The sequence below is a fragment of the Neltuma alba genome, unplaced genomic scaffold (assembly GCF_004799145.2).
Source record: "Neltuma alba isolate B1F8T4 unplaced genomic scaffold, ASM479914v2 tig00002427_pilon, whole genome shotgun sequence".
NCBI classification, from domain to species: Eukaryota; Viridiplantae; Streptophyta; class Magnoliopsida; order Fabales; family Fabaceae; genus Neltuma; species Neltuma alba.
Window position 1 is genome coordinate 1 of NW_021632858.1, and position 15,846 is coordinate 15,846.

At 35.7% G+C, this 15,846-nt stretch overlaps 2 protein-coding genes across 2 annotated transcripts; both read left to right on the forward strand.

Annotated features, from left to right (window-relative positions):
- The first annotated feature begins 882 nt into the window (after positions 1 to 882).
- On the forward strand, positions 883 to 3,782 carry LOC114727170 (pyruvate decarboxylase 2-like). Its single transcript, XM_028913889.1, is given in 7 exon segments — positions 883 to 1,416; positions 1,419 to 1,621; positions 1,863 to 2,026; positions 2,121 to 2,771; positions 2,862 to 2,979; positions 3,082 to 3,270; positions 3,448 to 3,782. Coding segments are annotated over 7 exon segments (1,815 nt in total). The 5' UTR covers positions 883 to 1,097; the 3' UTR covers positions 3,619 to 3,782.
- A 10,320-nt stretch (positions 3,783 to 14,102) lies between these two features.
- Positions 14,103 to 15,735, forward strand: LOC114727188 (F-box protein CPR1-like). Its single transcript, XM_028913901.1, has 2 exons — positions 14,103 to 14,518; positions 14,611 to 15,735. Exons 1-2 carry the CDS (start codon positions 14,511 to 14,513, stop codon positions 15,335 to 15,337), a joined length of 735 nt encoding a protein of 244 aa, XP_028769734.1. The 5' UTR covers positions 14,103 to 14,510; the 3' UTR covers positions 15,338 to 15,735.
- Positions 15,736 to 15,846: the final 111 nt, after the last annotated feature.

Below are 15,846 nucleotides of genomic sequence, written 5' to 3' on the forward strand. Positions count from 1 at the left end.
CCCCCCCCGGGGGGTTTAAAAGTCCCCATCTCTTCATGTAAAAAAAAAAAATATTTTCTACCTAATATGTAAAAAGTTTATGGAACGCAATGATGATATGGACTAATAAAATGTAAACTTACTCACTCCCAAATACATGGATTAATTAACGAATATTTAAAATAAAATTGTTATTCTTCAGTAGTTTTACTATGATGCTAATGATCGTTTGAATTTTTCGTGCATTTTGTACAGTGAGAGATAGCGATCAGTCATTTATATAAAGTATAAAATCTGAAATACGTGTGATGGTCAAGAAAAAAAATCTGAATATATATTATTTACTTAAAGTATCATCACTCATTGAAGGTAAAACAATAGTGCCCATGGTTCTGTATTTGGTAGGATGAAACTCTGTTGTACATGGAAATTCGATTTTATTTGTAATTTCAATTAATACATGTGATCTGATTTTTTTCTTTTTGGGAAAAATTATCACATATTCGGTCATTCCTCAAACTCACCGTGTCTACCAGAATATATGCCAAAATTCTATAAAAATCAGTCAGCAAGGTAATGAATAAGAGCAAAACTTGGAATTTGCTTAGTACAGGGATTGGGCAAGTTGGGCTAATTGCGTAATTGGCGCTGCCATTTGCCATGAGAATACAGAATCTTTCTTTTTGATGAATAATTCTACGTGCTAAACACGCAGGGATTTTCCAGAATGCAAACAAAAATGAAAAATCACGGCCACTATTTGGTTCTGTACGGCCAAAACCGAAAACCAAAAGCAAAAACCAGACACGGTCGCCGAAAGACTAAACCTCCGATTCCAGCGTTACCAAACCCCACACGCCCCTAGTATCTCACTCTTTTCTCTGTTCTCACTTTCGCTCTCTTTTCCCTTGTCTTTCCATAATAACGATCTCAGTCGGTGAAGCCTTCCTAGCCGTATATATGTATGTATATATTATACGCCTCAAATTCCAACACCAGGGCACCTAGAAATTTCAAACCTTCACTCTCGTCCTTCTGTCTTTCTCCCCATCATCGCGCTCTCTTTCTCCTTCCACCTTAGCTTTTCATTTAGAAGATCCCAGAAGAATCCCTCTTCCATGGAAACTAAGATTGGAGCTATAGACGCTTGTAAAGCCGCCAGTAACGACGTGGGTGGCCCACCAAACGGCACCGTATGCACCATTCAGAGCTCTGTTGCTCCCTGTGCGATCAGCTCCTCTGAGGCCACTCTCGGTCGCCACTTGGCTCGCCGACTTGTTCAGGTTGGTGTCACCGACGTCTTCTCCGTTCCCGGCGACTTCAACCTCACCCTTCTTGACCATTTGGTAGCTGAACCGGGGCTCAACCTCGTCGGCTGCTGTAACGAGCTCAACGCCGGCTATGCGGCTGACGGCTATGCTCGCGCCCGTGGCGTCGGGCGTGCGTCGTCACTTTCACCGTTGGTGGCCTCAGTGTTATCAACGCCATTGCTGGTGCCTACAGTGAGAATTTGCCCCTCATTTGTATCGTCGGTGGTCCCAACTCCAATGACTACGGCACCAACCGGATCCTCCATCACACTATTGGTTTGCCCGATTTCAGCCAAGAGCTTCGATGCTTCCAAACTGTCACTTGCTACCAGGTACTAATTTCATTGCGATTTCCGAATTTACTTCTAATTATTATTTCATGAGCTCCCAAGTTCAGGGTCGGATACATCGTAGTGTTTGTACTATAAAATGTCGATTAGGTGCTTGTGATAGTCTCCCAGATAAAAATCAGATACCGATTTCATGCTATTTTCGTCATCGGAGAAGTGATAGATTGTATCTCTATTGCTGATCATTTAAGCTTATTGGTTTTGATACCTTGAAACTATATAGGCTGTGGTGAACAACTTGGAAGACGCTCATGAATTGATTGATACGGCGATCTCAACCTCCCTGAAAGAAAGCAAGCCTGTGTATATAAGCATAAGCTGCAACTTGCCTGGGATTCCTCACCCCACTTTCAGTCGTGAACCTGTTCCTTTTTCACTATCTCCAAGGTAACCTTCTCGACCTTTTGATTATTTCCCTCTTGAATCGAGAATATTTTAGAACTTTTCTCATTGATCGATTCTATCTTGATGTATTTTACAGACTGAGTAATCGGATGGGGTTGGAAGCAGCTGTGGAGGCTGCTGCTGAATTCCTCAACAAGGCAGTAAAACCAGTTCTAGTGGCTGGGCCCAAAATGCGAGTGGCAAAGGCAGGCGAAGCCTTTGTTGAACTAGCTGATGGTTCTGGTTATGCACTTGCTGTGATGCCATCAGCTAAAGGATTAGTTCCTGAGCACCATCCCCACTTCATTGGAACTTACTGGGGTGCAGTGAGTACTGCTTTCTGTGCTGAGATTGTGGAGTCTGCTGATGCATACTTGTTTGCTGGACCTATCTTCAATGACTACAGCTCTGTTGGTTATTCACATCTTCTCAAGAAAGATAAGGCGATCATTGTGCAGCCAGAACGAGTTGTAATTGGAAATGGCCCTGCATTTGGGTGTGTGTTGATGAGGGACTTCCTTGGGGCACTAGCTAAGCGACTTAAGCATAATGAAACTGCTTATGAAAACTACCACAGGATTTATGTTCCTGAAGGGCATCCATTGAAGTCTGCACCTAAGGAACCTTTGAGGGTTAATGTTCTGTTCGAGCATATACAAAAGATGTTGTCTAGTGAATCTGCTGTAATTGCTGAGACGGGTGATTCATGGTTTAACTGCCAGAAGCTGAAACTGCCAAGGGGTTGTGGGTGAGCACCCCAAAAATTTGATCTCTGGGATTTCTCGGCTTATTTTTCTTAGAAGTACTGATTTTTTTTTTTTTTTCCATTGGTTCACAGTTATGAGTTCCAAATGCAATATGGATCAATTGGGTGGTCTGTTGGTGCAACCCTTGGTTATGCACAGGCTGTTCCTGAGAAGCGAGTGATTGCTTGCATAGGCGATGGAAGTTTCCAGGTTTGTCTTATTCTTCATGGCCAGAGAATTTAGCAAGAATCTAAATTTGTTGAGTTCAAGTGTTCAAGCCTAATGAAATTCAATGCCCTTTTTGCTTTGCAGGTGACTGCTCAGGATGTATCAACAATGCTGCGATGTGGGCAGAAGACCATAATCTTTCTGATAAACAATGGTGGATACACTATTGAAGTTGAAATCCATGATGGGCCATACAATGTGATCAAGAACTGGAATTATACTGGGCTGATTGAGGCAATCCACAACGGGGAAGGCAAATGCTGGACCGCCAAGGTAATTTTCTACCTGCATTCATGTATTTAGAGAGAAAATTACAGAAGAAGAAAATGACTCAAAATATGATTATGGATGGAACTGATACCTCATTTTGAAGCCTATCAACTTTTTTATAAAGCAATAATGGATAAGATGCTGATTCTGTGTCCTTTTATGCCTGTACTTTAATTGCAGGTCTTCTGTGAAGAGGAGCTGATTGAAGCAATTGAAACAGCAACAGGACCTAAGAAGGATTGCCTATGCTTCATAGAGGTGATAGTTCACAAGGATGATACCAGCAAAGAGTTGCTTGAATGGGGCTCCAGGGTCTCTGCTGCTAATAGTCGCCCTCCTAATCCTCAGTAAACTTGCCACTTAACACACTACTTGAAACGATCCTTCATTACCTTGTAATGTTTCTGCTCCGTATGTTCTTGTTTTGCGGGTTTGCTAATGCCCTTGAATGTTGAGTTCCTACGGTCTCCTTGTTCATTCTCTCATACGGAATTTAATTTTTTGCCAACTCTTTTCGGGACTGCTTGCACACCCCTTTCCTCCCCCCCTTAAATTTCTTATTAATCCTTTCACTAATGAAGAAAGTGGACCAGATATAAGATTAAATGGGTGACAACTGACAATTCTACAAACAGGACGTAGGAGAATTGGACCAATCTGGACCGTCCAGATTATTAAATCTCAGAGGACCATATTGCAGAAGAGTCCTCATCCCAAATCGTGAAAATCTAAATATCAATATGCGGGTCAGGTTTTAGTCACGGACGTCACTTTCCCTGCATTTCACAGGCCTGTTCACTGGGAAGAAATCCATGGGAGAAAGAGAAAAATGTGTGGTGTGACTTGCGGAGCCAGATGGTTAATTTTCTGTGAGAACGTTCAAAATTTTAGTAGTGTAACTTATGTCTTTGATAAATATTTCTTTTATAATTGGGATTTACTCCAATAATAAGAATAATTAATAGGATAAGATGTAAATATAAATAGGATTGCACCTTTCTTCAAAAAATAATATAAATATAATTGTGAGGAAAAAGAACTCATTTACAAGAAATACATTAGGTCCTCGGTGAGGAAAGATTTGATATGCTAGGGTCTTGATAGAGACACAATAAAAATTAACATGAATTTGGATGATGACGCCGAAGACCAAGATCATTGTGAGATTGGAAAAGAAGGATCGGACTCAAATGTTTCTTCTGCTCCATTGAAGGCAAAGCTGACTAACATAAAAACTGAAATTTTATCTATAAATACTCCAAATGCAAACTCGATAATGAATTATTCAAAATTTAATTTTCAAACCTTTCTATTGTTATTTGGCCAAAAAGAAAAGGGAAAAAGACACTAGAATACCCTAAAAAATACTAAATGAAAAATAAGGGTTTCTAAATTTTAAAATCCCAATTCAGACCCTAGGTATTTTTTTAGAATTTTTAAATATTGTAAAATTACAAAAATGTCTTTTACTATTTTTTACCCTTTTTTTTAATATTGCCACCTCAGCAATTCTGACCGCTAGGGCTCTGATGCTAGTGATCTTGTCGGCGACTAACCACTGGAGCTCTGATGACTACTCTTTCTTATGTATTGACTACTCTTTTTTAGCTATTGACTACATTTATTTTTAAACTCTGATGACATGTTATCGGAACTCCGGTGACCAATCATGGGAGTTCCGGTGACTACTCTTTCTTATGTATTGACTACTCTTTTTTAACTATTAACTACATTTATTTTTAAACTATGATGACTACTCTTATTAAGCTACTAACTACTCTAGTATTGCGATTTACTACTCTTGTGTGGTCAATAGCTGTATAAAAGTAATAACCAGAACTTTAAAAACAAAAGTAGTTAATAGTTAAAATAGAGTAGTCAATAGCTATATGGAAGTAATCATCGATAGTAAGGACAATATTGTTATTTTACAAGATTTGAAAATTCCAAAACGCTACCTAAGACCTGAATTGAGATTTTGAAATTCACCAATCCTAATTTGTCATTTAATAATTTTGAGGGTATTTTACTGTCTTTTTCCCAAAAGAAAACTTGCTATTATTTGAATTCTAAAATCTTCAATTGAAAATTTTAAATTATTAACGATACAATTGTTATTAACTAGATAAACAAAAATCTAGTTCAATCTTTAAAAATATATTTCGAAAGATCGCATGGGGATTGACTCCAACAGAACTGAAGCTAACATGATTTCCAGTCGATCAAGAATGGCGGCATCAAATATAAAGAGATATCTGATGATCCCACCGAGACAGAAAAGCAGATTGAGAGGCCAACCATGCGCGCACCTTGGTATGTTACGTCCCCAGTTCCTTTATACCAGTCTTCTAAAAATTAGATCCGAAACTTCTGAATAACTTTTCGTTCTTCTTTTTCAGGTTTGATTTTTCTGTAAGCATTTTCTTGAAAGGTATCTTTTTGTGTATATATATGCACATCACCTTTATTTTCTAGTTGTTCTCTCCTTTTATTTTATCATTGTGTTTGTTTGTTTTTTTTTTTTTGAACAGCTATATTTTGTGGGTGGTGGCAACCCCACAGAAGTAGAAACAGAAAATCCGTTGAAGCAGCCGAGTCTGAGGGTCTTGCTCGAGAAATTTGGGAGAACATTTTTCAGAGACTGCCGGTGAAATCATTAGGAAAATGCATTTGTGTTTGCAAGGCTTGGAAGTCTATTATCACTAAACAATCCTTCATCCTTGCTCATTTGGATCATAGAAAAGCCAACAGTGGCAATGACGAACCTCTTTTTCTTCAATACAAATTTCTGGAACACCCTCATCAAGATCACTCCATATTTTGTGGCCTCCCATGTCGGTTATTTCCTTCCCAAGAGAAGATAAAATCAGAGCAGTTTCTTTCTGTACGTTCCCATGATAAAGAAGCTAGTTGCCTCGCGATTATAACAACGTCACGGCTGCGTGATGAAATTAAGCGTGACTTGGACGTGGTTGGCACTTGCAATGGGTTAGTATGTATAGTTAAATACTCAGAATCATCATTGCACGATCGATTTATAATTATGAACCTGTCTATTCGAAAATTCATCGTGCTTCCCGAAATATATGCGAGTTTGGGGACACTACTCCCTGAACATCTCTCTCTTTATGGGGGCCATATTATGTTTGGGTTTGGTTTTGATTCTAGAAACAAGGACTTTAAGGTTGTCGTGCTGGTCCCTGGCTGGTCCAAGAATCCACTCCTTGCACCAGTTGAGGTTTACGTGTACTCTCTTGCAAGTGGTCAATGGAGAAGCATCAAAGATGGGGTTCCTTCAATATTTTCTTGCTCCCATTTGAGTTCGAAACGTAGCCTGACATTTGTGAATGGTGCGCTACATTGGGTTTTTTGTGGGAAATGCAACAACCAACGACGTCCTAGTTTTATATCGACGTTCGATTTGGCTGAGGAGACATTCGGAGAAACAATGCTACCAAATTGCTGGGACGACGAGTCATGTTTTGATCCATCTCTTTTGGTTAGAGGAAGTTGTCTTGCTTTGGCTTATCAGAAGAAAGATCCAGAGGGGAGTGATGTGATGTATATATGGGTGATGAAAGAGTACGGTGATGTGGATTCATGGAATCTGGTGCGTTGTGTTAATTTAAGACATTATCCACGCATACAGAGAATAATAGCTCTGAGGAGATCTGAGGAAATGGTGGTGAAAGTGATTGGCGGCATGCTATTTTTATTAGATAATAATTTGGAGAAGCCAAAAGCAGCCAAAGATCTTGAACTCCAACAGTATGAGGTTGGCTTTGCTGCAGATCATGTGGAGAGTTTGTTTCTGATAAAGCAAAAATACAAGTCTTATGTCAAAGACTTTGTTGATGTTCGTTTTGTTTCACCCAAATAATGTAATGCTTGTCGCTATTTATATAATATTCCAATTTATTTACTTATAATAATATCCTTTCCATTAGTCTTCTGGTACAAGATCCTTTATAAAATTAAAAAAATTAATGAAATTTTTATGATTCATTTTAAAAAATACTCCACGAATGAACATTAGAGGCCTGGAAGCCAAGGAACAGTGCTAGAGGGTATACTGGGCCGGATGGGCCCAAGTTCGAGCAGAAAATGTGAAAACGCAGAGGTCATGTTTGCTTATGTGCTGTCCTTTGCGGGCCACGGCACACGGTTGCAGTCATGAAAATATAAAAAAGAGAGAAGAAGAAAGTTTGCGGTGGCGATTTCGCTTTTACAAAATAAAGAAAAAATGACAAAAAAAAATCTATCATGTAAATTGATTTATAATTATCATTCTTAACTCATGGTTAGATTTTACATTTTTTTAGTTAAAATTAAAATTATATCAAATCAAATTTAGACTAGACTATACAGTTAGTAGCTAGCCAAATGTAGCTTTGCAGTCTGAGAGTATCTCCATCAAATGAGCAGTCGCAGGTTTTGATCCCACAGTGTTAGTGCCTATTTCTCTCATTAGGGGGAAAAAAAATAGAAGCAGCTCATAAAATTTGCTTTAGCTATCTTTTGGATTAAATTGAGGATATCCATAGAACTTGAACACGAACCATGCATATCTATATGTACATATGTACTACCTCCGGTCTTTAATATAAAAACTAGTTTAACTTTTATTTTAGTCCTAAATATAAGATCCCGATCCACTTTATTTTTCATATTTATGTTTTTTTTAATGTAGTCCTTGTAGTAATGGTAGTTCTAGCTAATACACTTGATTAATAAGGATATTTTAGAAAAACAATACGTTTATTATGCATAACTAATTTAACTGATTTTTTTAATCTACTCAAATTAGTCAACTAACTCTTATATTAAAGATTAGAGGTAGTATAATATTTGGAAACTGCCGCTCATTCATCTATGTGATTTTGGCTTCCCCATTGCAATGGGCTACTCTTTGTGTTTGGCTGATTATTAATTGATGTTGCCGCAGTGCTTGGATTCATCATGTTCTAGTCTATCTCTTTTTACAAAAGGTGATATAAAAACTGTTCAAGGCTCATATATATCTGGGTGATGAAAGAATACCGTATTGTAAGTTCATTAGAGTTTAATGCTTTCTTTTGATTCAAGCTTTTATGGAGGCATATCAAGAGTAATAATAAGCATGAGGAATAATGGAGATTTGGTGCTAAAAACCTTTGATCATAATATAATTTTATTGGGTCCAAACCAAAGTAAGATTTAGTACTGAAGCATGCAGGAGGATATACTGTGAGTTTTGCTGGAGGAGAGCTTGTTTTCAATAAACCAATAGAAAATAGGTTTTCACGCATTAAAAGAAAGCACAAGATAAGGCAATTCATATGTATTCTTTTCTTTCATAGTTAGATAATTTCAAGCACTACTACAAAAAGTAACTTTAGTAGCGTACATTTCGTAGCATTTTCTCTACAAAATGCTACATTTTATTTATACTTTATATTTAATTTTATTTTTAATTTGTATGGTAGCACTTTATTTAATAAGCGTTACCGCTTAGTCATTTTTGAAACTAATATGGTAGCATTTGCGTATGAAGTGCTCCCTAATCTAATTACTGATAAATGAATTGCGTACCGCTTAACCTATTAAAGCGCTATCTTCTTTAATTTGTTAATATATTTATTTTTAGAGGAATTAGGTAGCGCATTAGAATCCTAAGGGCTGCATGAATGTTTTTAATATTTTTGTTTCTATTGAACCAGGTAGCGTTAGGTTAGCCAAGTGCTACCTGATTGATTTTAATTTTTTGGAGAATTAAAATAAAGAATCCTGTGAGAATAATATTTATTAAAAAGCTTCCATCTAATACTCTTGAAAGCCCCATGCAACCCTCAACTCAAAAGCTTCAATCTCTCTGTCGTTCTGTTGAACCCATACTAGTATTCCGTTTGTGAGGTTTGTCGGTGTGTCTTCAACTTCCGTTGCCGTTGTCTCTAAGATTGTCCATGGGTTGCTGTTATTTGAGTAAGCTTCTTTCCTCTTTCTTCTTTTAAGTTTATTCTGTTAATTTAATTAAACAAATGTAATGTGCTTTAGCCTTTCTATGCAAGACAATGAGAATTCTAAGGTAGCACAGCAAAGTATAATAGGAATTGACTTTTCCTTTTCACATTAAGATTAAAGAAAAAATTTGCTGCTATTTTGCTCTGCCTTTAAATTCGAAGAATGAAACACATTGAAGCCTTTTATGTTTATTTTTATATTTTACATGTTGCTTCTCTCTTCATTCTTAAATAGACATTTACCTTACTTGGTCGGCGTCATATCTATTGTTCTATTCATTTCATGGCTTATGTTCCCATCAAAGTTACATTATTATTAATTACTATCTTCGGTCCTATTTGTAAGAGCCAGTTGACTAATTTGAGGAGATTAAAGAAAAAAGTTAAGCTAGTTATTTGTAATAAATATATATTGTATTTTCTAAAATATCCTTACTAATCAAGTGTATTGGCTAGAACTATTATTGTTAGAAGCACTATCTTGGAAAAAAATGCATAAATATGAGAGACAAAGTGGATTGAGTTCTTATATTTAGGACCAAAATAAAAGTCAAACAAAGTTTTATATTAAAGACCGGAGGTAGTATATGTTAAGGAGGAAGAACTTGTGATATAGTTTGACTCAATAGTTACAAGTGTAATCACATTGGATGGTTGTTATTTCTTGTGATATAGTTAAGTTAATTATGCTGGTATTTGATTGTCGTTATTAATCTTCTATAAACAATTTTGTGTTTTGGTGGTAATTAACGTAAATTTGTAAAATATTAATAAAAAACTTTAGGTGGTACTTATATGGAAATTAAAAAAAAAAAAAAACAAAGCATTAGTTACCACTTGTACTGCACAAGAGCCACCTGATGCTTTAATTATTTAAAAAAAAAACAATAAAACCGTAGGTGGCGTTTTTGTGACTCAAGTGCTGCCAGAAGCTTTAATTAATAAAATTAACAAAAAACTCAAGGTGACACTTTTAAGGTTTAGGCGCTACCTAGAGTTACAATAAGCGGCAGCGCTTATAATTCCAAATGCTACCGTTATGCCTATTTTTGGGTGGGTGGGTGGGGGGGGGGGTATTTTTTTGGTCGCGCTTCTGAAACGCTACCTAGAGTGTATTTGGATGAAATCAAATCATGGTTTGGAGAATAGCTTCTGGAAAATAGATTTTGAAAAAAATAGATTTGTGGAGAATATATTTTGTGAAAAAGTGATTCTGATAAATGAGAGTGTTTGGATAGTTGTTATCAGAAGAACTTTTTATATGTACAAATTTTACTAAAAAATGTATAAGTTAATATGATAATTACATAAAAGATAGATTTTATAATATATTTTAATTTGAAAAAATAAAATTGTTAATAATATATTTTTTTACCAACATAATTAATAATATATAAAATAATATAATTAATATGTATATATATTTATAAAATATAAAATTAAATATGTTTATAAAAAAATAATTGAGGAATGTTAAAATCATATTATCGTTGAGATTTACTCTACAGGTACAATCATACTCTCCCATTTGAGCCAGAAGCAGAATGAATTTACTTCTTCTGAAACCATGGTTTTGAGCTCCAAACCATGGTTTTGATCCAAAACCATGGTTTCTGTTTTTTCTTGGATTTTGATCCAAAATCATGGTTTTCTATGTTATCCAAACAGACCCCTAATCATCAGGTAGCACTGGTAGCGCTCAACTTTTATGTAGTAGTGAAGGGTAGGTTTGCAAGTCCCATTCCTACCCCTCAAAGTAGGTTTTCCTTTGAATGAAAGAGATAAGTCGTTTTCATGGTATCTTGTTTTTCTAAATCTTTTTCATGTCTTGTGCTGATGATAAAATAATTCAGTATCTCTATCAAATGAGCAATCGCAAGTTTGATCCCAAAGTGCTAGTGCCTACTTCTCTAATTAAGAAAAAAAATAGAAGCAGCTCATAAAATTTGTTTTAGGTATCTTTTGGGTTAAATTGAGGATAAGTATAGAACTTGAACACGAACCATGCAGATCTGTATGTATATATGTACTGCCCCCTGTCGTTGATAAGAACTAGTTTGATTTTTATTTTGATTCTAAATATAAGACTCAAATATACTTTATCTCTCTTTTTTTTAAAAAAAAAAGTCATTGTAATAAGGGTAATTTTAACTAATACACTTGATTAGTAAGGATATTTTAGAAAAAAAAAACAATACATATTTATTACAACTAATTAATTTAATTAATTTTCTTAAACTACTTAAATTAGTCACACAGCTCTTATATTAAGAACTAGAAGTAGTATAATATTTCGAAACTGCCCCTCATTCATCAACGTGATTTTGGCTTCCCCATTGCAATTGGCAATGGGCTACTATTTGTGTTTGGCTGATTATTAATTGATTTTTTTTTTCTTTAAATGATTATTAATTGATGTTGCCGCAATGCTTGGGTTCATCATGTTCTAGTCTATCTTCTTTTACAAAAGGCGATTCACTGGCTTTGCCTCATAAAGGCTCGTGTATATCTGGGTGATGAAAGAATATAATACCCGTATTGTAAGTTCATGGAGTCTAATACTTTCTTTTGATTCAGGCCTTTATGGAGGCATATCAAGAGTACTAATAAGCATGAGGAATGACGGAGGTTTGGTGCTAAAAACCTTTGATCGCGTATTAAAAGAAAGCGCAAGATAAGGCAATTTATATGTATTCTTTTCTTTCATAGTTAGTTAACTTCAAGGGGTAGGTTTGCAAGTCCCATTCCTACCCCTCAAAGCAGGTTTTCCTTTGAATGAAAGAGATAAGTCGTTTTCATGATATCTTTTTTTTTTTTTAACGGGGGGAATAACATCACAATTGAAAGTCGATAATTCCCTTTTTTTAATTCTTTTCACACTTTATGGTCCCTTTCGTTTGTTAGGCATACGTTGTCGATCTTCTTGTACAACAAGATTATTATCGACTTGTTTATTATTATAAAATGTATGGCTGGTATCCGTTTGGAAGCAACTAGCAACTGAACCAAAATGCACTCGTCTTTGTTCAATGATCATTTCGTATTTGGTGGGTATATACAGGTAGGATGGCTGTTTAATCAACTATGACCCCAAATTGAATCTCTTAATTAAACTATATAACTGCTAATTTTACGGCACAATTAGCCTCCAAAGTAGTCAGCTTTGATGTTCTATTGATATTTTCTCATGCATGCATGTGCTCAGTATTGCGAGTTTTTCCACTGGTCAACTTTAAAATGTCCAACTCAGCTCCTCACCAACCTCTAATGTTATCTGAAGCTTCAAGTGCTTCCAATAATCGCAATGGTAATGTCCATGAGTCATCCGAATATTTTGAACCCTCATTCTTTTCTTTTGTTTTTTTTTCTTTTTTAAATTTAAAGAGGTACTAATAATCTGATATTACAAACGGATTGAACTCACGACCTTCCACTTACAAGAAAGAATCAATGCTATTAAACTATGAAAGTTTTACTGCTCATTACTTTGATGAGCACTCTAAATTCATCAGATCTGGACCATCTATGTCTGATCTGAACGATTCAAATTTAAAAATTTTAATTAATTGTTTTTAAATAGAAAAAATTATATTTTGAAAGAATGATAATTAAGAGATTATTTCTATTTTGGATTCTACGCCTGTTAAAATAATTATTTTAAATAAATAAAAAAATTAAATCTGGACCATTTAAATCAGATATGAACGGTCCAGATCTGATGAGTTTAAAGTGCTCATCACTTGATTCCATTGAACTATAAGACCTTTGGCTCAAGGCCCCTCATTCCGACCGTGCAATAATTTTGCTAGCAAGGAGACAATAACAATAGAATTAATCATATGCTGCTTTAATTTCTGCTTTCTTTGACAAAATTGGATAACGATCATACACGAGGTAAGAATCTAGAACCAGTAATTTCTCATACAAACGACACCTACCAAACAAGTCATTATATTGCTACAGCATTCAATAATATCATAGTAGTTTAAATGAAAGTCAATTTATTCAAAAAAGGTTAATCAGACGAATTGGTTTTATCGATAGAATATTAATGAAGAGTCAGGTAATAAAGTAATTAGTCAATGAGTTATTAAATTTTTAAAATTGACACTTACTTTTTTAGCAACCTAAACGCGATATATTCTTATAAAGTGAAAGGACAAACATTCAATGAATGACAACTCTGGCGCTTTCACAAGTTGACATTCTTGAGCTTCCCACGCTGAGAAGCCCGGAATTTTTGACTATTTTATTACTGAGGATTACGAATTACCCCACCACTCTGACGGAGAGAAAGAAAGAAAAGACGAACCCTACCAACCCCCCACCAATAAAATTTAATCTCTTCTGACTAAATCATCATCACTAGTACTCCTTCTATCTTTAATATAAGACTTAATTCTTGAGTTGGTTTTGGTTCTAAATATAAGACTCATTTCTCATATTTATTAATTTTCTCTAAATTATCTCTATGGATACCCCTCAACCATAGTCAAGTAGAAGAGGAAGATGAGGTATTAAGAAAGATGATTATGGTGTTTTAGGAAAAATGTGTCATTTTTCTTATAATTAACTAACTTACCTAACTTTTTTAATCTAATCAAATTAGTTAAATGGATCTTATATTAAGAATCGGAGGAGTATTATTTTTTTTTACTTTCCCATCGTTGGACCTGGAGCACATCAACGTTGTCTTTAAGCCTTGACATGTGAGAAATATTATTTTACTATATAATGGGAATGTAGCTTGCAGAGTTGTTAAAAAAGCAAGTGCTATCCCCAGGACTTGTTTTAGAATCAGAAATCAATCCGTTTTTTGTGTGTATAATCCTTCTCTTCTTTCGTTGCTGCATCAATAAATGTTGGATCTCCGTGAATTCGTTTCCGGTGTTGCAGAAATGTCTTACTATTTCCCTCCGGAAGTCCTGGAGGAAATTCTTCACAGATTGCCTCTCAAGTCTCTTGTGAACTGCATCTCTGTCTGCAAATCCTGGAAGTCTCTGATCTCAGATCACTCCTTCATATGTGAACACTTCAACCGTACGATTCAATCCAACCCAGATATTGCCTCCATCTTCCTCTTCATCTCTCTAAAGAAACGAGTAGAGGGATACAAGTACAACGAATCCGAAGATTTTTACGCTGTTTGTTCTGGTAATCAGATAAGGGATGAACCCTTTGTTTTGAAATCCTCTCTCATTCCTCTGTTTACGAGTGAGCACAAGGAGGTGGTTGGAACTTGCAATGGACTGGTATGTCTCGCTGATTATTCTGTATTAGATACTGCGGATCTTATTATTTGGAATCCATGTATTCAGAAATATTTGGAGCTTCCCAAACCCAGTGTAAGCTTCAGATCCTGCGACCCTGACCATGAAAGGAACAGGGTTTTCTTTGGATTTGGTTTTGATTCAGAGGCTAAGGATTTGAAGGTGGTAAGACTTGTTGCGAGAATCAACAATGTGGAAGAAGCTCCTCAGGTTGAGGTTTACTCTCTTGCAACTGGGTCATGGAGGAACATCACTGGTAAAGCTCCCCCAATTCTGCTGTGCATGCAAGTATTGTGGAAGAATCAGATGTTTATAAATGGTGTAATTCATTGGATTGTCAGCCAGAGAAGAAATGGTAGGATTCACAATTTCATTTTAACATTTGACCTGGTTGAAGAAAAATTTGGAGAATTGACGTTACCACAACCTCTGAGAGAGTCTCCTTTCCAATTGTCAATTTTAGCAGCAGAGGATTCACTTGCTGTGGTTCATACTTATTGTTCAGAGTTGGATGAAGAATTTATTAGTATTTGGGAGATGAAAGAATATGGTTCTGCGGATTCATGGGCTGAAGTGTTTCATTCCAATTCAAGACGTTATGGGGGCATATCAAATGTTTTAGCCATTAGAAATAGTGGAGAATTGGTGCTGAGAATTTATGGAGGAATGATGATTCTGCTAGATCCTGCAAAAGCATCAGCGAAGGATCTGGGACCAAGGGATTTTGTCTACGCTTTTGCTGGACATCATGTGGAGAGTCTGTTTTTAATCAACGAAGAACAGGGTGCTTTGTCTTATTGATCATAGTGCAGAAAGAAACAGAAGACGCAAGATTTTTAGGTTTGAATATGAATGGTTGAAGAAGACATTTCCTCCTCACTGAAGTATCTTAAAATTCGTTGTTCTGCACATTGCTACATTGTTCGCTAACAGATGTGGTATTGTTATCTGTTTGTATTTGTAATAAGTTACAGAATACCAAATTGCTTTTGCGAATTCAATTCCCACCAGGAACTGTTTGATTGGCACAGTTATTTAATGTAAATTTTCAGTTGAAGCCTTTACTTTTCCATGTATTTGTGTTGCGCATGTAATTTTGTCGTGTTTATGTTAAAGTATTCTGTGATAATGAGTCCTGAGATTGTCAGAAAGTTATATGTCAACATGAACAAAGTGCCCCATGCTAAATATATTATTTTTTCAGTCTTTAATATAACACCTATTTAATTACTACTTTCGATCTTATTTACAAGACTTTGTTGATAGACTATAATCTAGGCCAATAAAGTCTTTTAATCAAGACTGAAGGT